The 24,344-nt window shown below is 45.8% G+C and overlaps 1 protein-coding gene across 1 annotated transcript in view; it reads right to left on the reverse strand.

Moving 5' to 3' along the window:
- Positions 1-24,344, reverse strand: part of SHCBP1 (SHC binding and spindle associated 1) — a 63,021-nt gene that overhangs the window by 31,134 nt on the left and 7,543 nt on the right. The window contains exons 5-7 of the mRNA XM_029608454.1: positions 20,211-20,303; positions 10,801-11,034; positions 2,191-2,368 (exon numbers count right to left, since the gene is read on the reverse strand). Of these exons, the coding sequence (XP_029464314.1) occupies positions 2,191-2,368; positions 10,801-11,034; positions 20,211-20,303 (505 nt within the window). The remainder of the gene's footprint in view (positions 1-2,190; positions 2,369-10,800; positions 11,035-20,210; positions 20,304-24,344) is intronic.

Raw genomic sequence — 24,344 nt, forward strand, 5'->3', positions numbered from 1 at the left:
CAATAGATCCCTGGAATGGTGCCACAAGATTGGAAAAGAGCGGTGGTGGTCCCGCTTCATAAGACAGGAGGCTGGAAACTACATGCCGGTTAGCCTCACCTCAGTAGTGGGAAAATTAATGGAGACGCTGCTGAAAGAAAGGATACTGAACTATCTACAATCCGGTAAGCTGCTGGACCCAAGGCAACATGGATTCACCAGAGGAAGGTCCTGTCAGACAAATCTGATTGATTTTTTTTGATTGGGTGACAAGACAATTGGATCGATAGAAGAGCACTCAATGTTATCTATTTGGATTTCAGCAAAGATTTTGATACTGTCCCACATAGGAAGCTTTTGAACAAAATGAGACGCTTTGGAGTGAGCGCCAAGGTGGTGGAGAGGATTACAAACTGGTTGACTGATAGGAGACAGCGTGTAACAGTAAATGGAACCTACTCTGAAGAGAGAGCTATGTTAAGTGGAGTGCCACGGGGATCAGTATTGGGACTGGTTCGGTTCAATATCTTTGCGAGTGACATTGTGGAAATGATAGAAGGTAAAGTTTGTCTATTTGTGGATGATACCAAGATCTGCAACAGAGTAAACATGCTGGAAGGAGTAGAGAGTGATATATGAAGGTTTGAAGAGTGGTCGAAGATTTGGCAGCTGGGATTTAATGCCAAGAAGTGCAGTCATGCATCTGGGACGCTGTAATCCAAAAGAGCGGTGTGAGATGGGGAGGGGGGGGGGGGGAAGCTGATGTGCACGGACCAAGAGCGGGATTTTGGGGTGGTAGTTTCTGGCGATCTGAAAAATGGCAATGCAATGTGGCAAGATGATAGCTAAAGCCAGAAGAATGCTGGGCTGCACAGAGAGAGGAATAACCAGTAAGAAAATGGAGGTGGTGACGCCCTTGGTGAGGCCTCACCTGGAGTATTGTGTTCAGTTCTGGAGCCCTTATCTCAAAACATAGAAACAGAGAAATGACGGCAGAAAAAGACCAATTGGCCCATCCAGTCTGCCCAGCAAGCTCCCACATTTATTTTCCCAAACTTATCTGTTTCACCAACCACCACAGGATGGAGGCGGTCCAAAATGATGTGGGGTCAGGATCAGAAAACCTATGAGGAGAGACTGAAGGATATGAATATGTACACCCTGGGAGAGAGGAGGCGCAGGGGTGTTATGATTCAGACCTTCAGATACCTAAAAGATTTTAATGATGTGCAAACATCAAACCTTTTCTGTTGGAAAGAAATCAGGTGAACTAGGAGTCACAAAAATGAAACTCTAAGGAGGACGACTCAGAACCATCAGAAAATATTTCTTCACGGAGAGGGCAGTGGATGCCTTGAATGCCCTTCCGGAGGAGGTGATGAAAACCAAAACAGTGAAAGGCTTCAGAAGGGCATGGGATAAATACTGTGGATCCCTAAAGGATAGAAACAAAGAAAAGAGTGCATGCAGCAACCTGATGGTGCGGTGGTTATTACCCTTAATCAATAAGCAATATCATTGCTCTCTACTTCAACAGCAGGGGGGAGAAGGGGAATTGGATTCGTTCAGTAATGACTGAATGAATCCAATTGTTTGGACTGGGGAAACAAGTAGAGGGGTAACTTGCTGATGCGTCGGTTACTACCCTTGAACAAGACTGTTACTGTGACAACTCAAACACTGCTCTCTGCTTCAACAGCAAAGCATGCAAGGGAATTGGATTCAAACAGCAATCAACAAGGGCTAGGATGGAAAACTGATAAGCACGGGGGAGGGGGGGGTAACAGGGAACTGGATTCAAACAGCAACCAACGCAGGCCCTGCTTTTATGGTCTGGGAAACGTAAGTATGAGGTAACCTCATGACACAGGCTTGCTGGGCACACTGGATGGACCATCTGGTCCTTTTCTGTCATCGTTTCTATGTAATATCTCCACAGACTATAACTTAACTGTCCTGGACTTCACTGCCCACATTTTTAGATCCACTGGCAAGTCTTACACGATTTGAATTGGCCAAGTAAAACCCGAGTCATGAACTCTCCCCCTCCGCCACTATTCTAGAGTCACAAAAAAGAAAGGACATATTATAAATTTTTAGCAGGGCCAAGAAAAATTTAATAGACTATTATTTGAAAAGAAACACCTAAATGTAAAGCGGGCACTCTGGGTATACAGGGCAAGTCCAGAGCATGCAATGTCATCTCTTTACCTGTATTTCCAGTTCTTGGTTACAGGACTCTGGGTACAGCCTGTCCCTCATTAAAGACTGCAGCAGGCTCACAGTCATAGAAGTGGCCACCACGTGAATAACCTTTCCACCTTTTGGACGAAGTCCTTTAGAGCTAGTAGGCTGAAGGCTGGCATGCTTCTGGTAGCCAAATACATACCTTTAAAAAAAAGTGTTTACATTAAAACACACACACACACCCCTATATCTAGATTTCTACATAGACAAATAAGTTGGATGTAATGTTAGTTAGGGTACAGGATTAGTTTAGTAGAAGAAAATAAACTTTACTAGATCATACAGCAGAGTAACTTACCTGTAACAGGTGGTCTCCAAGGCCAGCAGGACGTCAGTCCTCATGTGTGCGTGTGACATCACCTGGTGGAGCTTTTATGTCAAAGCTTCTAGAACTTCGACTGTGCCTCACTGGACACGCCCAGCATAGCACTATAACAGGCATGGGGGCCCTTCAGTCTGCTTCCTTAGCATTATAAGGAAACGCCAACTCCAAGGGGAGGTGGGGAGGTTTCGTGAGGACCGATCTCCTGCGAGAACACCTGTTTGAAGTGAGCAATTTTGCTTCCTGCAAGGACAAGCAGCATGGCAGTCTTCAACATGTGGGGAAATTCCTAGATACGGACTGCCCCAAACAAAAAAACAAAAGGGGGAAAAACAAGTGCCAATGGCCACAACCAACCTTTTTTCCCATTTTATAACTTATCTATGAGGGGCAGCTTGGAACACACACACAATAGGCCACCTCAAACAAATTCTGCAGGACAGATTAGCCAAACCTACTGTCATGTCAGGAGTTCCTGCCCAAACAGCAGTGAGATGTGAATGCGTGGAGAGAACTCAGTATCACAGCCTTGCAGATCACCTCCACTGAAGTCAACGTTAGGCAAGATGCCAATGCTGCCACGCCTCAGAGTGAGCTTTGACATGGCCCATCAGATTCTTTCCCACCTGAGCACAGCAAAAGGAGATGCAAGTTTCTAGTCCACAATATGTTTGGCAACTGCAATCCTCAGTATGTTGGCATTAAAAGAAATAAAAAGCTGGGTGGACTTTCTATGGGCTTCATTCTGATTTAGGTAGAAGGTCAAGACTCTTGCAGTAAAAATTGTGCATATTGCTTGTTCATCTTAGACATGTTGCTTGGGAAAAAGTGTTGGAAGGATGGTTACGACGGAGTTTCAAAGGAAGATGAATGCCCTCACCACAAAGTGTCCTTAAACAAGAGACAGTAGGGCAGAAAAAAATCAAGCATCCAAATGTTCAGATTTAGAATTTTTTATTCCTAATTTTCAGATGTATCAGATATTTTCAAACTTTGTGAAAGAGTTACACAGTCCCCTGACATGGACTGTGTTTCGTACAGATAACTGTGACGGGAGGGACCCAAAATCACAGCTTTTCAAGGTATGTAACTGCTGAGAAACAGTGTGGTTCCAGGATTCAACATATGCAAAGTGGATGCATTGAGGAATTTAAAAATACTTAAGGGCATCCAGTTAAAGCAATGAAGTTGACCTGGAATCATACTGGTTTTCAGCAGTTAAATACCTTGCAAAGCTGTGATTCTGGGTCCCTCCCGACACAGTTCTCTGTACAAAATACAGTCCATGTCGGGGGACCGTGTAGCTCTTTCACGAAGGAGTTTCAACATCTCCTTAGGCAGGAACTTAGGATGGGTATGCAGAACCACCCTATCATGATGAAATTTGGTATAAGGAAGATAAGTTACTATAGCTTCAGCTCACTGAACCTGTGCAGAAGTGATTGCCACCAAAAATACAACCTTCCATGTCAGGAACTTCAGGTCACAGGAGCGCGGTGGCTCAAAGGGAGTTTTCATCAGCTGGGACATGTTGAGGTCCTAAGACATAGCTGGAGGCCTAATGAAAGGCTTCAAATGAAGCAGGCCCCACATTAATCTGACAACCAAAGGCTGTACAGTGATAAATCTACCATCTACATGCTGGCAAAACATGCCAATTGCACTGAGGTGATAAATGGAGAAGATAATCAGTTATTTGTGCAGAGCAGGAGAGGATCTAAGGCCTTTTGCAAATACCATAAGGCAAAACTTCTCCATAAGTCCAGACGTCTTCCTAGTGGAATCCTCTCGAAGCTAATAGAAGACTTCCTCTAACAGATCAAAATGTTGCAAAGTCAGCCTCTCAACGTCCAGGCAGTGATAGCCAGGGACCTGATGTTGGGATGACATCCCGCCTTGATCCTGCATGATGAGATATGGGAAATTCCCCTGCCTTATTGGTTCCCTGAAGAGTGGGAACCAAAATGTCTTGGCTAAAAGGGAAGATCCAAAAAAAAAAAAAAAAAAAAAAACAAGCCGGAAACTGATCCAATATTGCAGTAGCGACCAAGACAAGAGGATCAGTGAACACCAGGAGTTCTTTATTCTGCACAAAACATAAAAAGCCCGCCAGGCAGAGTTTCGCTCTTTGAGCTGCTTCAGGGGCTAACAGAACAAAACAAATATAATCACATATAAAAACATATACAAACATAATAAAATTATATAAAATCAAAAGCACAAACAATTATTAACAGACAACACTTAATGACAAAAGTATTATATGGTCTAATCAATTGACTTCACTCCTTGTTAAAGAGCATCTTTAAGAAAATATTTTTAAAAAATTGTGTATGATTCTATATCTATATCCATATGTAAATTCATTTATAAGTTAGTAACTATGAAGTACCTATTGTATGTAATGCTGGTGGTTTGTCTCCATACAGCAGTTCAGCCTCTTTTGTATGTTTAAACAATTGCCTTCAAGACAAACAGTAAGGAATATTGTAACAAATTATGGCCACATAATGAGACAAAGTAACAAATCTTGAAACAATGTATCACATAGATGTCTCCCTAAGGTTAATCAAACAGTGTCCAAAAACAGCCTCTTAAAAGGGCAGCACTCAAATAGTTAACTTTTTAATAATTTGTTACAATATTCCTTACTGTTTGTCTTGAAGGCAATTGTTTAAACACACAAAAGAGGCTGAATGCTGTATGGAGACAAACCACTGCCATTACATACAATAGGTACTTCATAGTTACTAACTTACAAATGAATTTACATATGGATATAGATATAGAATCATACACAATTTTTTAAAAAACTTTTCTTAAAGATGCTCTTTAACAAGGAGTGAAGTCAATTGATTAGACCATATTACAATACTTTTGTCATTAAGTGTTGTCTGTTAATTATGTTTGTGCTTTTGATTTCATATAATTTCATATAATTTTATTATGTTTGGTGTATGTTTTTATTCACATTTACATGTTTTTATATGTGATTATATTTGTTTTGTTAGTCCCTGAAGCAGCTCAAAGAGCGAAACTCAGCCTGAGTCAGGTTTTTTATGATGTTTTGTGCAGAATAAAGAACTCCTGGTGTTCACTGATCCGCTTGGCTAAAATGGAGCCATGAGAATCATGTTCCCCCTTCAGAGTCTTTGCAACTAATGGTATCAAGAGGATGTGTGTACAGTAGGCCCTTGCTCCAATTTAGAGCAAAGGCATCGAAGGCTAATTTGCCCTGTGCCCTTTTCCTGGATCAGAAGAACAGGCCCTTCTGAAGGGGGACACAAACAGATGCATTGCAGGTGTGCCCCACTCATGGAAAATCTAGATTCCTGCCACCAGGTCCACAGACCATTTTGTGTGGTACCAAAATCAAACTGCCTGTTTGAGGACATTCTCCAATTGGCCCTGAGACCTTTACTTGGGAGCTGGGCCCAGTCTCATAAGTAGACAGTCTCCTAAACAGGAGGAACGATCCCATAACTCCCTGCTTTCTTGATGAAGAAGATCGCACCTTTATTATACATTTGGACCATGACTACTTTTTTTGCTAACCGATCTCTGAAAACCTTTAGACACCAAATTGTCCTCAGCTCCAGGAAGTTTATCTGATGAAGCTTTTCCTAAGCAGACCAGAGACCTAGTGTGCACAGCCTCTCTACATGAGCTCCCCAACCCAGGTTGGATGCATCCGTGGTGAGGACTATTTCAAACCGGAGATCTTTGGAAGGGTTTACTCCGATCAGATTGGAATTATCCTTGCCACGTTCTGGTCGAAAATGGAGGGCCAGGGAGAAGGATGAATCAGTTGCCCCTTTGGAAAATCCAGTTATCAGCCTGATGGATGCACACGTGAAGTGAAAGGTTTTGCAGCCAGGATGAGAATCACTGGAAGTTTGGAGAGAGGAAGAGGAACTTGACTCCATCCCTGATTCTCTAACATCGCTACCCCTGTCTTAAAGGACGGCCTCTGTTAATCCTGCTGCAGCAAGAATCCTCACACTGTGATGGGATTTGGTGTATGTCGATGACACAGATTTCCAACACCCCTTCTCAGACCGCAGCGTCTACGAAAACTGCCTCAGAGCCTGGCAATGGCATCACCAGCATTTCAGGAGAAATTCCTACCAGAGGACCTAGACGGCATTTTGAAGGTGAACTTCTCCATGAGGACACTGATTTACTTGAAGAAATACCATTAGAAAGGGATTCAATGGTAAGACTATTTTTTCTTGAAAATTTGGAAAGCAATAGTGACTTTAAATACCAATTTAACAACACAATTGAACCCTATGGTTAACATCAACGAGATTGACATTAAAGTAAAGACTTTACAAGAGGAGAAAAATGTTGGACATGTATGTGAGACGATGCATTTGGATCCTTTCCACTGTGGATATCAAGGTGACAGGCAAAATCCTTCCTTCCACAACAGTGGGCTAAGTTGTGTCTTGCAGAGCTCCAATAAACTAATTGTGATTACTAACTCAAGTGGGTCTTGGGGTACTTGATGAATCCTAGTAAATCCACACCTGGATGTCCTGCACATCAGATTCCGTGACATCTGCCTACGATAAGTTCTTTACTAGCCAATCATCCTGATAGACAGATACGTGTATCCCCAGTTTGCACAGGTACGCTGCCACCATGGAAAGACATTTGATAAAGACACACAGGACTGAAGCTAGGCCCAAAGGCAGCAAGCGATACTGGAGGTGACAGTGTCCCGCAATGAATCAGATATTCCCTATGATGGGGGGGGGGGGGGGGGGGGGAAATCACTGGATGTAAGCATCCTTAAGATTGAGAGAGCACTGCAGTCTACTTTTTGAAGAAAGGGAATCAAGGTGCCCAGGAAGCCATGTTGAATTTTTCTCTTTTCAGAAACTTATTCAAGGGCCTTAGGTTTAGGATGTGATGTAATCCTCCTGTTTTCTTTGCAATCGAATCCTCGTCTATCCCATTGTGGAATGGGCATGACCACTCTGATCTCTAAGAGGGAGGAGAGCTCCTTTTGAAACAATTTCTGATGTGGCAAGTGACCCCAACTAGGCTCCAGGGGGCGATTTGGTAGAAGACCCAATAGATGTAATTTGTACCCTTTTATGATGCTGAGGACCCACATGCCCAAAATTATACTGGGTCAACTGTTTATGTAAAACCTCAGCCTTCCTCCGAAGGGAAGATCTTTTCGCACACCAACAGGAATGCAGGCCTTGCTCTCTGCAATCCAGTCAAAAATCCATCCCATTTGGAAATTGTCCATGGAACTGTGACATTCTGAATTACTGTGATATAAATGTTACATTTGTTGCTGAAGTATTATTGTATCATGGATCCTTAGATTAATAAAATCTAAAAACACTCCATCCCAGGCATTCACTGGGCTGCTGTTTCGGATGGGCAGGAGAGGCCTACTTAGTAGCAGGTCTGAGAGGACAAAGGATAGTTCCTCTTCTGCCCTGCTTCTTGGGTGGCTCCTGGAAGAGGGTAGGTCTGGAGTGGTTATGGACAGCGGCTGAAGCATTGCAACATTCATCGAGGTGCTACCACTTCCTTAGCCCTATCGCCGAAGAGATTCTCTCCAGTACACAGCACACCTGGAAGTCTTCCCTGGATGTCAGGTCAGAGGTCTGAGGCCCACAGCCAGGGCAGGTGTGTGGGCACAAGTCCTTATGGTGGAGACTCTGGATGCTGTCTTAAATGTCAAATGGTCCATGGTTTTCCATACTCCATTCCATTTTTAAACAGTGACTAGAATGTGTCATGCTGCTTCTGAAGATGCTTGGCAATGGACTGCATCTGCCCCAATAGGTCCCGCAAGGTCCATGAAGGGCTGGCAGGAGGCTATGTAGGCATTTAGCATAGCTGCCCGAAACACCTTCCTTATTTATTTATTTATTTAAAGGCTTTTATATACCGGAGTTCATGCACTTGTGCATACCACTTCGGTTTACACAGAACAAGGAACAGAAAATTACATCAAACAGATTGAACAATTAAACAAATATACAATTACATGGTATATTACAAGAGTATCCAGGTTTTCTAGAATCCTTCCACAAAGACACCAAGAAATGGGTCCCTAGATCTCTTGAGAGCAGATTTGGCTACACCACTGATTGGTGCAGTAGCTGCTTTTTGAATTGGGAAGCCTTCTGGATGAGATAAATCATGTCTGTCCTTTTATTCGCAGGAGCCAGAGAGGGTGTATTCTCATCTGCACCTCATGAAGGATTTCATAAGCTACCATGACTTCCTTAGGGGGCCTCCACAAACTGGAGAATTTCCACCATCTTATTTCTGGTTTCATCCTCTGTCAGCAAGTAAAGGGAAAGGCCTCCACTATACGTCTATGAAATCAGTAAATGGGAGGTCTGCAGGAGGGGACTTCCTTCTCTCTGGTGAAGGAGGGTCAGAAGGCATCACCGAATCCTATAGCCGTACCCCCCAAAAAAAGCTCTGAGTCAGACCCTGACTGTGCCCCTCCAGAAGACAAGGCCTCAGTCAGAAAGGGACACAACGCTTGGGCCTGAAACCCAAGGAACTCCGGCATCTCAGGAAAGCTTCCTCCCCGATAGACTAGAGATTACTGTCAGAACACCACCATCGATACAGACTCTCTAGGAAGCAGAACCGGCAATGGTGCAAGACTGGCAGATAGTTGATCGATGCCTGCTGGGCAGACTGGTTTAATTTAGTTTATTTGATTGATATAATTTCATTAGTAAATCAAAGCGATGACCAAACAGAAGATGGAATGGAAGCTTAGGGAAAAAAAAACTAAACAAAAAAAAAACCAAAAAAAAAAAACTAAAAACCTACCCAGAGAGCAACAAGGAGACAACAACTGCAATGCCCTGTGACAAACGATCCAGCAAATTTTAACCCCCCCCAAAAAAAGGCACGAGGAGCAGGAGAGTAAAGAACTGCAAATGGTGGGCTCCGCAGCAGAGGTTGAAGGGGGCCCCCGTGTGGACACACGAGACAGTGGCAGGCCCAGTTGAGGAAAAATCAAAGTTCTAGAAACTTTAACATAAAAGTTCTGGACCAGGCTCCATCGGATGTTACCCACATGTGAGGACTGCCATCCTGCTTGTCCTCAGAGAATTAAGAGCTTCAGCTACAAGGCCTGCTCATGAAAGCTAAGGTCTCTTTTAAAAAAATCCAAATATATTTAAATATTCTTTGGTTAACCTCAAAGAAATCCAAGGGCAATCAAATGGTTGGCAAGCGTTTTTCCTGATCTAGCTGACCTCCATTGGCTTCCTGTCTCTTAGAGGATAAAGTTTAAGACCCTTACTCTGTTTTTCAAGGCTTTTCATGGCCTGGTTCCCCCTTGAATAGTCTCTTTCATAGGCACGTACTGTCCTACTATGCGTCTCTCCTCAGCTACTCAAAATCTCGAAATACTCTCTCTCAAGCAAGTTCATCTATTGGTATCCCATAAACAAGTTTTCCGCATAGCTAGGCTTATACTTTGCAATAGTCGCCCAGGTGAGATCAGAGCAGAGACTGACCCGTAGCTACCATATATTTTCTCTAACTCTAGCTGAGAACATTTAGGTTCCCTGGTTACAAAACATGTCTCTTTCTTCTCATGACTGTTTTATTGTTTGTCTCTATTTCTTTTGTAATGAACTGCTGTTTCATCATGTATTATTGCTGAAATATTTTGGAGTAAGTTACTTGTAATCCGCTGAAATTTGTGAATCAGTGGAATATAAATTAAGTATATAAATAAAAGGTTTATATGCAGACGCAAAATTAAAACATTTGATATATGTAGTGTCATCCAACCAAGAGTTTTCTGTCCATTTATAATTCTGTCCTTTCTACTTGTTCGGGTGAACAGGCTGGTAGCTTATTTTTACACTTTGGCTACATGACACAGGGAGAGAAGGAACATTATTATTATTATTATTCAACAGCAGCTAACCAACTGGATTATTTGCAAGTTGAACTACCCTTCATTGGGCCAATATCCATAATACTGATTTGGGCTTGAAAGCTCATGCAAGTCATCTTTGGATAATTCGATTGGTTAAATAAATTGTACCACAACCAAAAAGGAACCCAGTTTTCTCCAGGATCAGTGCAGCTACTAAAACTCTACACTACACATAACTGTGACTTTGTTCAAGGTCTCAGCCATATCTGAGCTTGGGAGAAAACTTACAAGTCCCAGAAGCTCTTGTAAATTTGTGTTGCATCAGCTTAAGCCAACCAAGCTTGCAGGCACCCGCAAATACCTGAGCAGAGGATTCTCGATGAGTTTCAGCTTCCGCTTGAGTTTTTCCATCTGCTCGTACATCTTCAGCCCCTCCACCATAGAGACGTTGTCCATCTCAGACTCTGAATCGCTGTTGCAGAGGCTGTTCCGCAGGTCCGTGAACCTCTTGAAGAGCTCCTCGCACTGGGTCAGCAGGCTCCGATACTCTGCTACAAGCGCAGACGGGACCCGGTCCTCCAGAATGTCGTAGTGCCTTCAACCAAGACAAGACGCAGGGTGTTAGTCTGCCTGCCAGGCTGAGCAAAGAGCCTGCGGTTTCTGAATGCTAAAACTTTTTTTTTTTTTTTTAAAGCCTGCTTCAGAAATTGTGATAATAAAGTAGCAAAACGGGGGAAAACAAAAATCTTCAAAAATATTCGAGGGTCTAAAATGCAAAAAACTTGGTCATGCAAAAAAAAAAAAAAAAAATCTAGTGGCGATTTTGACGTATGCAGTGCCAGGTTAGCACTGGTTAGTTGCCAAAATATTCCATGCAGCCAAGTTCAGAAATATTCCCTCAAGGAAATGCTTAATTTCAACACAGTTTGACAAATTTCAGCAAAACTCGAATAGCAATTCTATACTCACAACTCCCCCCCCCCCTCCAAAAAAAGTAATTTGACCTTAGTTTGCTTAAGTAAATGAATAATAGTTGAGCATTTACCATGTTAGTCCACTTGGACACGTTGAAATAATGGGCAACAAATGCAATGGAAACTGCAGAACAGACGACATTAAAAATACAAAATAAAATAAAGTTACAGGTGCTAAAACTTTTACTTGGGGATCCTGCCAGGTACTCGTGACCTGGACTGGCCATTGTTGGAAACAGGATATTGGGCTTGGTCTGACCCAGTATGGCAAATCTTAACGTAACACACTGGTGAGTGGTTTCAGAGCTGTGCTCCCTTCAGCAGGTCAGCATAGAATGGGCCAAGGATGCTGCTGCCAGAATACCTAAGTCAATTACAGGTCATATTACAAGGGTCCCCCATTGACCTCATCAAGTAAATGTTTTTTCCAATCTGTCCCGACATTCCAGGTTTGACCTCCCTGCCTTTCTTGACTTGTAATGGAGCGCTGTGCATTTAAAATGAACCGAATGACTTTCCCAGTTCTTTAGCCAGCTTTCAAAATTGTCCCGGTCCTTGTTAACATCCAGCTTTGTACTTTAACATCCTTAAGCATCTTTAAACCTTAGCAGCTATAAATGGGTTTGGAGCACCACCTAGTGACATTCTAAGGCGATCAGCATACAAGCAGCATGATTCTGAGCTGGCAGTCGCTTTACACAGGGAGATCCCGGAGTCTGGATAAGATGGTGACGGTTGTTTTGGCTATGCAATCTACCGCAGAGGTGTCAAACTTATTGGAATCATTGAGTAAACTGGATAAAATGTACTTAAAGGGCCAGCCAAGGTTGAGGGTGGGGTATGTCCCCTTCCGATTTCAGGGAAATGGGAATGCATAAAAAAAAAAAAAAAGAAAAGATAAAAAGATAAAAAGATTAGAGCAAGTATCAGCAAGAAAAAAAACAGTACAATGGGGAAAGGTGCTCAGAATCTCTCACAAATACAGAAAACAAACCAAGACATAACCCTACCACATCACACCTCTAAACAGCAACAGTGAAGGAGAAAACTGAAAGAACTGCAACAACTGTAAGGAAGAGAGAAGAAACACAACCCACTTATTGTGCTGGGCTTCTAGTGGGAAGCAGCAGCAGTAGTGTGAGACAGCCAGCCAGAGCGCAGAGGCTCTCTCGGACTCCCAGTGGAGGAAAGAAGCAGAGAATCTGAGAATTTAAGGACCACACCCACCCCCACTGCTGCAGGCCCATCACGGGTTCTCAGGCAGGGTGAGACTGGGGCAGGGACCCGGGAACAGAGCACAGGCCAGACGCAGGAGCTTGGAGGACAGTTTCTGGCTCATGGGTTCTATATTTAACACTCCCAATCCACCCCATGCCACAAAATAGGAAAATTGGTTCTTACCTGCTAATTTTCGTTCCTGTAGTACCACGGATCAGTCCAGACAGTGGGTTGAGCCTCCTTTCCAGCAGATGGAGACAGAGAAAAACTCAAAAGGTATCCTATATCAGGACAGTGCTCCCCGTGTCCCTTCAGTATAATCGTTATCAAAGCAGGAAAAAATTGTAAACTATAATCTTAACCAAAGAAAGATCAAACAAGTAAAACCTGTAACCTCCAAACTGGAACTGGAAATTTGAAACAATGCAAAAAAGTGCTCTTACATATAACGGTCAGATACTTCCGGTGCCTTATAGCTCAGATATGCGTAGCTCTGATAAGCTTAGCAGATACACCCAAAATCTGTAAACGAAAAACCTTGCGCGGTCGTTTCCAAGAAAAGTCAGAATGCAAGAAGGGTGGGCATCTGGACTGATCCGTGGTACTACAGGAACGAAAATTAGCAGGAAAGAACCAGTTTTCCTTTCCCTGTACGTACCCGGATCAGTCCAGACAGTGGGATGTACCAAAGCTTCCCTAAGTAGGGTAGGACCGAGAAAGTCTCGCTCGAAGCACCTGTCTGCCGAAGGAACCAAAAACTGGCACCTGTACCTCGAGGAGATGATGAGCAAAGGTATGAAGAGATTTCCAAGTAGCTGCTCTGCATATTTCTTGTGGGGAGACCAACTGGTTCTCTGCCCAAGAGATAGCCTGTGAATGCAACGAATGGGCCTTTAAGCCCTCCGGAAACGGCCAGCCCCGACAGATACACACCGACGCAATCGTCTCCTTTAGCCAGCGAACGATGGTAGCCTTAGAAGTCTTGTTCTCCTTAGTGGATCCTCTCCATAAGACAAAGAGATGATCAGAGACCCGAAACTCATTTGTGTCTTAAGAATTGCAGTAGTACTCTTTTCACATCAAGGCGCCTTAGGTCTCCGCCACGTGTGCTCACAATGTCGTCTGGAGAAAAGGCAGGTAGCTCCACTGACTGATTTAAGTGAAAAAGAGGACACGGCCTTTGGTAAAAAGGTAAGAGGTAAAAAGGATGATACTGTCTTAAGGGAAACACCTGAATCAGAAAAGCGAAGAAATGGTTTCCTACAAAACAATGTTTGGAGTTCTGACACTCTCCTGGCCGAGCAGATAGACCAGAAATACTGTCTGTCTTAAGAGTCAGGTCTTTGAGCATGGCCCGCCTGAGGGGTTCGAAAGGCACCCCGCAAAGAAGTCGAAGTACCAGATTAAGGCTCACGACGGACAAGTAGCCCAGATAGGCGAGTTCAAATGCTTAGCCCCCTTGAGGAAACGCACGACATCCAGGTGGGCCGCCACCGCGCAACCATCGACCCGCCCTAAGAGGGAACCAAGAGCCGAAACTTGAACCCGCAGGGAATTGAAAGACAACCCTTTGGAGAGGCCATCCTGTAAGAAAGATAGGACCTGGGACACTGAGGCCTTGTGCGCCGGTACTCCTGAGTCAGCACACATCGTCTCAAATACTCTCCATACCCGAACATAAGCGAGAGAGGTTGAAGTCTTACGTGCACACAAGATGGAAATAACCTCCTCCTTCCTCAGTCTGCACCCCTCAAAAGCCAGGCTGCTAGACAAAAGCGAACCGCCTGATCGAAAAATATAGGACCCTGCCGCAGTAGGTTTGGAGGGTGACAGAGGCAAAGAGGACCGCCCGTCGCGAGGTTCACCAGATTCGCGAACCATGGTCTCCGGGGCCATTCTGGCCCTACGAGAATGACTGGCCCCTTGTGAAGCTCTATTCTTCTGAGCACTTTTCCCTACCAGAGGCCAGGGTGGGAACACAGAGAGGAGGATGTCGCGAGGCCAGGGTAGCACCAGGGCAGCACCCCTTTCGAGCAGTGCTCCCGTCTGCGGCTGAAGAATCTGGGAGCCTTCACATTTTTGAGAGTGGCCATCAGGTCTAAGTGGGGAGCTCCCCACTTGCGCACGACAGGATCCATCGCTTCTTCAGACAACTCCCACTCTCTGTGGTCTAGGTGTCAACGACTTAGGAAGTCGGCCTGAATATTCTCCTTCCCCGCAGTGTGGGAGGCTGCCAGTCGAGCCAGATGGCGCTCTCTGCCCAGGAGCACAGCTTGCTGGCTACCAGGGCTACCAGCCGACTCCTGGTGCCACCCTGGCAATTGATATAAGCTACTGTGGTGGCATTGTCGTAGAGAATTCGCACCGCTTTGCGACGGAGCAAGGGCAGGAACATCTTGAGCGCCAGGCGAACCGCTCAGGCCCCCAGACTATTGATGTGCCATTGAGATTGAACTGGACGTGTTTCCAGGCACATCCCCTTCAACAGGTGAGTGAGTGAGAGCCATCACAGCATGCTGTCGATGGTAAAGTCGGAGAACGGTAGAGGTATCGAACTCCTCAGAGACCGGCTTCCAGCAGGACAGCAAAGCTTTCTGTAAAGGTCGCACATGTGCGAAGGCCCATGGAACTAAATCTATAGTTGAAGCCATAGAGCCCAGGACCTGGAGATAGTCCCAGGCCGTGGGCACAGAGAGAACAGATGTCGTATTTGATTTATGAGCTTGAGTACCCGGGCCTCAGGAAGCAAAACTTTGCCCACACATGTGTCGAAGCGAGCCCCTAAAAATTCCAGGTCTTGAGAGGGCTTGAGGTTGCTCTTGGGAAAACTGACTATCCAACAAAGGGAGGTGAGAAACGACAAGACTGTTGACTGCAATCGCGCAGAGTTTCTCCGATTTTGCCCGAATGAGCCAGTCGCCCAGGTAAGGATGGACCAGTATAGCTTCTCGGCGGAGGAAGGCCGCCACTACCACCATGACCCTGGTAAATGTGCGTGGAGCAGTGGCGAGACCGAACAGGAGTGCTCAAAACTGGTAATGCCGTCCCAGGATGTTGAAATGGAGATGCGTCTGATGGTCCTGGAGAATTGGGATATGAAGGTAGGCCTCCATCAAATCGAGAGAAGCAAGGAATTTGCCTGTGCAAACAGTCGCAATGACTGCCCTCAGGGTCTTCGTCTGAAAATGAGGGGCCCTTGAGTGCTTTGTTGACTCTCTTGAGGTCCAGGATTGGTCGAAAAGAGCCGTCCTTTTTGGGAACCACGAAGTAGATGGAATATTGGCCTGACCCCTGTTCCTCCAAGGTGACAGGGACTATGGCTCCGAGCTGTTGAAGCCTGTCGAGAGTCTGGCGTACAGCTGGACGCTTCCGAAATCCTCAGGAAGAAATTAAATAGCGGTCCAGAAGATATCGAGCAAACTCTAAAGCGTTGCCTCGTTCAATTACTTCAAGGACCCACCGATCCGAAGTAATTTTGACCCATTCCTCGTAAAATGGGGACAGACCACCTAAATTGGGAACGGAGGAATGGGCCAGCCGCATCTCATTGCGAGGACTTTGGGGTGGATCATTGAGGGTTACCATACTGGAATGGCCGTTGTCCACGAAAGGAATGAGACCATGATTGAGATCTAGTGGAGGCATTTCTTTGAGAAGGCCCCCCTCCCCCTGCGGCTTGCTGTACCTGCGCTGCCCTCTGAAACGAGAGCTCGAAGGAAAAAAGGGACTTGGACTGTTTAAGGTGGTCCTCAGGCAGCTTATGAATCTTGTTGTCGCCTAAAGATTTGATAAGCTGTTCTAGGTCCTCCCCAAAAAGCAACTTACCCTTGAATGGGAGAGTGCCCAACTGCGATTTAAAAGAATCTGCCGCCCATTTTCGCAGCCAGAGGAGGCGTCTGCCAGACACTGCCGAAACCATGGCTCTGGCCTGCACCTAGGAGATCTAGGAGATCATAGAGGGCATCAGCCCCATATGCAACCGCGGCCTCCAGCCGCTCCGCCTCTGCAGACGGGAGGTACTGGGTGCGGAGTAGTTGTTGAACCCACCTGAGACTTGACCGTTGCATGAGACTGCAACAGACTGTTTCCTGAACAATGAACGCTAGAACTTCAAAGATCCTTTTGAGATGTACCTCCAACTTCCGATCCTGAAGGTCCTTCAAAGCAGTTGCTCCAACCACCAGGATTGGTGGTTCCCTTTATAACAGCGGAAACCGAAGCATCCATCTTAGGAACCTTGAGCATCTCTAGGCAGTGGTCCAGGAGGGGATAGAGCCTGTCCTTTGCTCTGCCCACTCGTAAACCGGATTCCGGAGCTTCACATTCTCGAAGAAGTAACTGCATTAGCATAGGATGAAAAGGGAAGGTACTGGAAACCGGGGTACTAGCGGCTTCCTCCAGAGGGGCATCTATGCCCAACTCTGCTAGAACAAAAGGGATGAGCGGGTCCAGCTCCTCCCGTTGGAACAAGAGTAAGACCCGCGGGTCGTCCCCTTCAACTGGTGGATTCTGAGTTGAAGAATCTGCATCAGGATCCGGGAGCTAAGGAGGTGGGGTAGGAGGATCCGGCGGGTTTTGAGCCCATGGTATGGTCCAAACTCAATTAGTCTCCTGGGAATCTGGGAGCTTGGGTCTCTGGTCTGTAGATACCCTAGGCAGCTTTGCAGGTGGAGGGCCTATAGGAACCTTCACAGGTGGGGGGGGTCTTTGAGGGGATCCTCCTGCTGCAGCAAGCTAGCAACATAAGCTCTGTGTAATAAAAGTACAAAATCAGTAGTAAAATGAGAAGGGGCTTTCCCTGGAGGAGGGGGGATATCGCCCTGAGGGTCCAGGATCAAATCCGGAGAGTCCACAGGGCTTAAATCCGAAGGGGATTGAAGAACTTCAGAATCCCTTCCCCCGCCCGGCAAAGAAACAGGCTCCATATGTGCAGCAGGAGGCCGGCTCTCCACATGCGACACAAAATGGCAATAGAGGCATGGGTGGGGGGGAGTTGCCGCGGGAATGGCAAAGTCCTTCAGTGCCTGGCTGCTGCGAGCGGGAGAGAGAGAAAACTGCTCTCCACTCCTTCCCCCATAAGCTGCCGGTCCTTGATTAATAAAATGTAAAAACCTTTCCTCTATTTTTTTTTTTCCAGACAGCTTAAAGTGACAGAGGAATTTTACTTCTCTGACAACAGCCCCGAGGCATGAAACTTCTCAGGGGTCTCAATGGGGGAGGGACTGGACCACCAGTATCACCCCAGAGCCAGGCAAGAGGCCACCGGGAAAAAGGTCCTAAGCTGAATATATCAAGGGGACAGGACACCCCTAGGCCCAAGCAAGAGCGAGGAGTCAGAACAAAACTGCTCCTGATGACTACATTTTTTTTTTTTTTTTTTTTTACTTCTTAAACACTGGAAATTAAACCAATACTTGCTTGATCCTTTATAACTAGAGAAGGAGGAAGTAAAACTTCCACAAACCAAAAACTGCTACAAAGAAAGGGAACCACGGGTTCTGCTATCTGCATCTGCTGGAGACAGAGAAATACTGAAGGGACAGGGGGAGCACTGTCCTAATATAGGATACCTTTTGAGTTTTTCCTCTGTCTCCATCTGCTGGAAAGGAGGCTCAACCCCTGTCTGGACTGATCCGGGTACATACAAGGAACAAGCAAACTGACCAGTGGCCTACCACTGCTTCTTCAGGCCAATGCTGCCTCCTTCCTGTCACTCCTCTGGGCCAGGGCCACCAGACCCTTTCCTCCCAGCTCCCACAAGGACTTCCCCTTCCACTGTAGGAACAGTGTGGCTTCCATTACAAATAGCTATGCAAGGCCAGCAGCAGGACAGAGGGTACAGCAGCAGCAACGGGGAAAAGGAAAGGATGTTACGAGAAGATAATGAGAAGAAGGGAAAGCAAGACCGGGGAGGCAGGAATAAGACATGAAACAAAGCATATAGAGGAGAAAAGGAGATGAAGATAAGAAAAAAAAAAAAGACTGGGAAACAGAGGTGCGTAAGCCAAGAAACAGTCCCCGTTAAGAGGAGAGAGAGAGGCAATAGTGGAAGGCCACACAGAAAAAGCATAAAATAAATGCAGGGTCGGGATCTGCAGCCAAAATCATTTTCATTCCATTTACGTTTTTGGTTGTTTTTCCCCCACATGCGCTAAAACAAAACCGAAACTTTAGGGTTGTGTGATTTCATTTGAAAATCAAACAAAAAATAATAATTTTGTTTTCTGTCATTTCAAACAATTGTACATCCCTAGCCCCTAGCAGACAGAAAACACATACAGAAAAAAAATAAAAAGAACAGCAATTATCTAGATTCACAAAGGCTGGAAAACTGACGTACTTATAAATACATAAAACTTGACTCTCTCATGCTTTTTTTTGGCACATAGTAATTCATGAAAAACTACCTGAAAAAGTGCTAAACAATCTCAAGAACTGGCAGAATTCTCTCGCCCTTGCTTCAGAATCTACTCAGAAGCTGCCCCAAAAAACCCAGGGGCCTCGTCTACTGCAACCATTTACAGGTTTATCTGAGATTTTATATATTGTTAAAAGAAGCAAAATCAGTACGACTGGAAAAAAGAGTGTGTCTTGGTCCTTCCTGCCTGAGGAGGTTTAAAGTCTTTGACAGCTCTTCCTACTTGGTCACCCCGATCGCCACCGAGCATAACACGTTGGAAAGGCATTCCCCTAACCCAGGGTCCTCAAGAGCCACACAAACAGGGCTGCTTTTCAGTGAGATCCATAATGGACATGTAGGAGAGATTTGCATGCATCTCTCTCTCAGGCATATTCATGGTGGATCTGCTGAAAACCAGGCCTGCTTGCGGCATCACCCTGTCCTACTCCCTACCACTGGTCTCTCCACAAGATTCCCAATGCTACAGCGTCAGTTCTCGCAGCATTATTTGCTGCAGCCCCATTCCAGCGTTGCTTCCGCTCTTGCATGATGCATTGTCATCCCATGCTGTAGCGACCCTGCCGCCATAATGTCAGCAGCGTGGCTTTCAGGCTCTCCCCAGGATCTTAATACCAGCCTGTTTAATCCTAACCCACAGCTCCCAGGTGGTAAACTCAGGCTTCCTGCACACAACTTAAAAGCGCCCACCACTCGGACTTCAGAACTTGCCGAGCAGTGCGAGTGCCATGGTTTGGGCAGAGACTTTGGATCAGACAGACAGACGGACGAACATGGCATACCCATAAAGGAGTTCGTTGTTAACCTTGTAAAAGAACGCCTAAGCAGTCAAGAAAGTCGAGGCATTGCTGAACAGAACCCAATGTGGAGCTCAAGACAAGCAACACACAGCAGGAGCAATTCACGGACATTTCAGAAGCAGGGAGCTATATTTCAGAAGGGTACACTTTTTATTCCAGTAAAGTATAAAACAAAACTAACGTGAGACATCAAGAGAAAAAAAAAAAAAAGGAAGCAAAGTCAAGCAAACAGAGAAGGTGATATGTTGATGTATCAGCTACTACCTCTGCGTACGTTTTCTGATCTTTTCCCAATGCACTCCCCTCTATAATACATTTGGCATTCCCTTTTTCTACATGGTAGATGAACAGTTCCACTCACAGTCTCAAACGGGGCTCGACGCATCTGACAAAATAATCAAACTCATCTTCATCCTCTTCATCCCAGCTCCTCCAGATGTGCCGGTAGAAAAATCTTTGAAACAAAGAGAACAAAGGCATGGACTTTATATCAATGATTTAATGCTTAGGACACTGCAGGATATGCAAAGAAAAAAAAAAAGTTCAAAGCAGAAGCCATTCAGATTATAGAAATATAGTAAAGGACGACAGAAAGAGGCCAAAGTTGGCCCATCCAGTCTGCCCAGCTTTCACCTGGGGCAGACAAGATTAAATGCCCACAGGCAACTGAACAGTACCTTCCTCACCCTCCATCTGGTCTTACTCAAGAAGGAAGAAAAAAAAAAAAAAAAAAAAAAAAAAGAGTCAGCTCCCAGAGCCCCACATATCATGCTGGAGGGATTCAGCCCTTGCGAGAGATGCAGGCCTGCTAGAAAGATCTCGGAGATTCCTTAGAGCAGCTTCACAGCCTTCAAAGCCTCTGAAACACTCCTGATTAATCTATCCCCACCAAAGTCCAGCACGGAAATCTTGCCTGCTTCATGGCACAGAAGTCCCTCCACATTTTTATTAGGCCATCTAACAAAGGCACTGTAATGTATATACTCTAAACACCAAACAAAACAAGCTGATTTTCAGAAACAAGATACCCCATGTACATTGTCTGAATACTGGCTTATGCGCCCTTATGCTGACATTTAAAACCATATAAGTAACAAGCACTAATAGCATGCCTGCTACATGCCTACCTTCTTAAAAATGAAATGAATGTATAGTTTTTAAATACACCTCCGAATATCTCATCTCTCTGTAGCCAAAAGTCTGCATATACTTCCAAGCACCCAAAATGCCACTTAACCGGATCTGGATGACTCAGGAAGATTAATGAGAAATTACTTACCTGCTAATTTCCTTTTCTTTAGGTCACGTCAGATGAATCCAGGGATGGAGCAAACTGGTGTCACAGTATATATACCCCTGCAGTGGCATTAGCCTACGAGTATTCTCTTCAAAAACAACTGGACAGACTAGCAAAACTTGATTAAACTGATAACCAATTCAATACTCAGCCAACGGGCAACACTGAGCTCAGCCAAGAAAGTATTAACACTAGTCTAGGGAGTGGAGGAACACGTACCAGTAATCCCTGGTACACATAACCATGGAAGAGGATGACCATAATACAACCATTCGGCAGCCAAGGGAGGGAAGCTGGATTCATCTGACTAAGGAATGGTTCCCGGCAGGATAGTGCTTGTAGTTCAGAGATGCGACGAGCTGAACATATTACCACCAGGAATACAGTCTTCAATGTTAAGAGGTGAAGTGACAGACCGCGCGTTAGTCTGAAGGAAGCCCCTGCTAGGAAGTCTAATACCAGATTGAGATTCCATAGGGGCACCGGCCACTATAAGGGTTGCGAAAGTTGCTTAACCCCTTTTAGGAAATGGGTCAAATCCGGATGAGCTGATAGATGGATACCGTTCACTTTGGTTCTGAAGCAGGAGAGGGCGGCCTTTTGGACTTTGAGGGAGTTGAGTGACAACCCCTTCTTCATACCGTCCTGTAGAAACTCTAGAATCATGGAGATCTTGGCTGTCTGCAGGAGTATCTCGTGGTCCTCGCACTAGGCTTCAAATATTCTCCAGATCCGTATTATGCCAGGGATATTGAGAACTTGTGTGCTCAGAGCAGGGTGTCAATCATGGGCTTCAAGTAACCGCGCTTCTTCAGGAGAATCCTCTCAAGGGCCAGACCGTAAGAGAATTGAGATGGATCTTCGTGAAGAATTGGCCCTGCTGGAGAAGGTCCTTGTGTGGAGGTAGGCACAGAGGGCTTCCCGCAAGGAGTCTCTGCATGTCTGCATACCATGGGCGTCTTGGCCAATCCGGAGCCACCAGTAGGACTAGTCCCCTGTGGTGCTCTATCTTGCAGGTGACCTTGCCCAGTAGTGGCCATGGGGGGAAGGCGTACAAGTAAGTCTTCCTCCGGCCAGGCCTGAACAAGAGCGTCGATCGCTTAGGAGCGTGGTTCTCGTCTGCGGCTGAAGAACCTGGGGACTTGGGCACTGAGATATGTGGCCAGTAGGTCTATAGCTGAGAGGCCCCAGCGATTTACTATCAGCTGGAAGGCTGTGGTCGACTGTGTCCATTCCCCTGTGTCCAGGCTCTCTCTGCTGAGGAAGTCTGCTGAGACATTGTCTTTTCCTGCGATGTGGGAGGCCGAGATCCTTTGTAGGTTTATCTCCACCCATTCCATGAGAGGATCTACCTCCAGAGACACCTGCTAGCTCTTGGTTCCTCCCTGGCGGTTGATGTAGGCAACCGTTGTAGCATTGTCTGACATTACTCGAATCACTTTGCCTCGGAGTCTGTGGCTCAATCGCAGGCACGCTAGTCTGTTCGAGCTTCCAGACTGTTTATGTTCCATCCCGCCTCTTCCTTGCTCCATTGTCCCTGGCCCTCAGCTCCTGACAGTGGGCTCCCCACCCTCGCAGGCTTGCATCTGTGGTGAGCAAGATCCAGTTCGGTGGGGATAGGCTTACTCCTCTGCTTAGGTGGTCTTCCTGTAGCCACCACTGAAGCTGAGAACTCATCTCTGCTGGTGGTTGGAGGCGAATTGATTAGTCCTGGGACAGTGGGTTCCAGCATGACAGTAAGGAATGCTGGAGTGGTTGCATGTGGGCCCTTGCCCACAGGACGACCTCCAGAGTTGCTGCTATGAGGCAGAGGATTTGAAAATAGTCCCATACCTTGGGGCGTGCATTGGTCATTAATCATCGTAATTGTTCCAGCAGCTTCCTTCTCCTCGGGGGAGGAAGACTTTCTTCTGTTTGGTGTCGAAACGGGCCCCCAGGTACTCTAGAGACTGAAAGCTGCAGACTGCTCTTGGCCATGTTCACAAACCAACCAAGCTCCTGAAGTAGGTTCTTGACTCTGCTGGTCACCTGTCGGTTCTCTTTCGAAGACTTTGCCCTGATCAGCCAGTCGTCCAGGTAAGGGTGCACCAAGATCCCTTCCTTCCTCAGTGTTGCCGCCATGACCACCATAATTTTGGAGAATGTTCTGGGGGCAGTTGCTAGGCCGAAGGGTAGCACTCAGAACTTGTAATAGTGACCCAGTATCGCAAAGCATAGGAAACGCTGGTGATCTTGATGGACTGGAATGTGAAGGTAGGCTTCGGAGAGGTCCAGGGAAGTTAGGAACTCTGGTTGTACTGCCATTATTACAGAGCGAAGAGTCTCCATGCAGAAGTGTAGTATCCGCAGATGACGGTTGACGTTCTTGAGATCCAAGATGGGTCAAAATGATCCTTCCTTCTTGGGAAGGATAAAATAGATGGAATAGTACCCGGAGATATTGCCTTCAGACCGAGTAGTCTTGTCAGAGTGGCTTCCACTGCCAGTCTCTTGGGATGGGAGTGGCAGGGTGACATCATAAATTTGTCCTGAGGAATGCTGCAAAACTCCAGAGAGTAACCTTCTCGAATGATGTTTAGTACCCATTTGTCCGACATGATCTCGACCCATCTTTGGTAGAAGAGGGAAAGTTGATCCCATATTTCCTTTTGCTGTGGATGGGTCAGCCCATTCTCATTGGGGAGCACAGCTGGAGCCTGCCCCCGGGCCTGTTCCTCTCTTGGTCTGTCGGTTCTGAAAGGGTGTTCTTGTGAGATTTGCTTTAGAGGTCGCGTCAGCAGACCAATTCCGCAGCCATAGTTTTCTGGCTGCCACTACCGAGCTTGCATCATTGACTCACCCACAAGGGAACAAGCCAAGCCTTCATCTTTTTACAAATTGTTAGATAATTACTTTGTCTGATATCAAGCGGAGCAGAGTTCCAGACTTCTGATCCACATACTGAGCATACTCTTCTACGGTGAGACAGTTTACGGAGCTCCCAGACAGATGGCACTTGAACTAACACGCCATGAGCAGACTGGAGATTACACTCTTAACCAACTTCTGTAAATAAGTAGCTCCTGTCCCCTGCACAGCTCTAAATATCTATGTCAAGTTTAAACTTAACTCTTTCCTTTATTGGGAGCCAACGAAGAGAGTTTGGCACTAAACCTTGTTGACCACTGAAAGATCAGCCTTGCCATTATATTTTGTAAT

This window comes from Rhinatrema bivittatum, chromosome 7 (genome assembly GCF_901001135.1).
Source record: "Rhinatrema bivittatum chromosome 7, aRhiBiv1.1, whole genome shotgun sequence".
Classification (NCBI taxonomy): Eukaryota; Metazoa; Chordata; class Amphibia; order Gymnophiona; family Rhinatrematidae; genus Rhinatrema; species Rhinatrema bivittatum.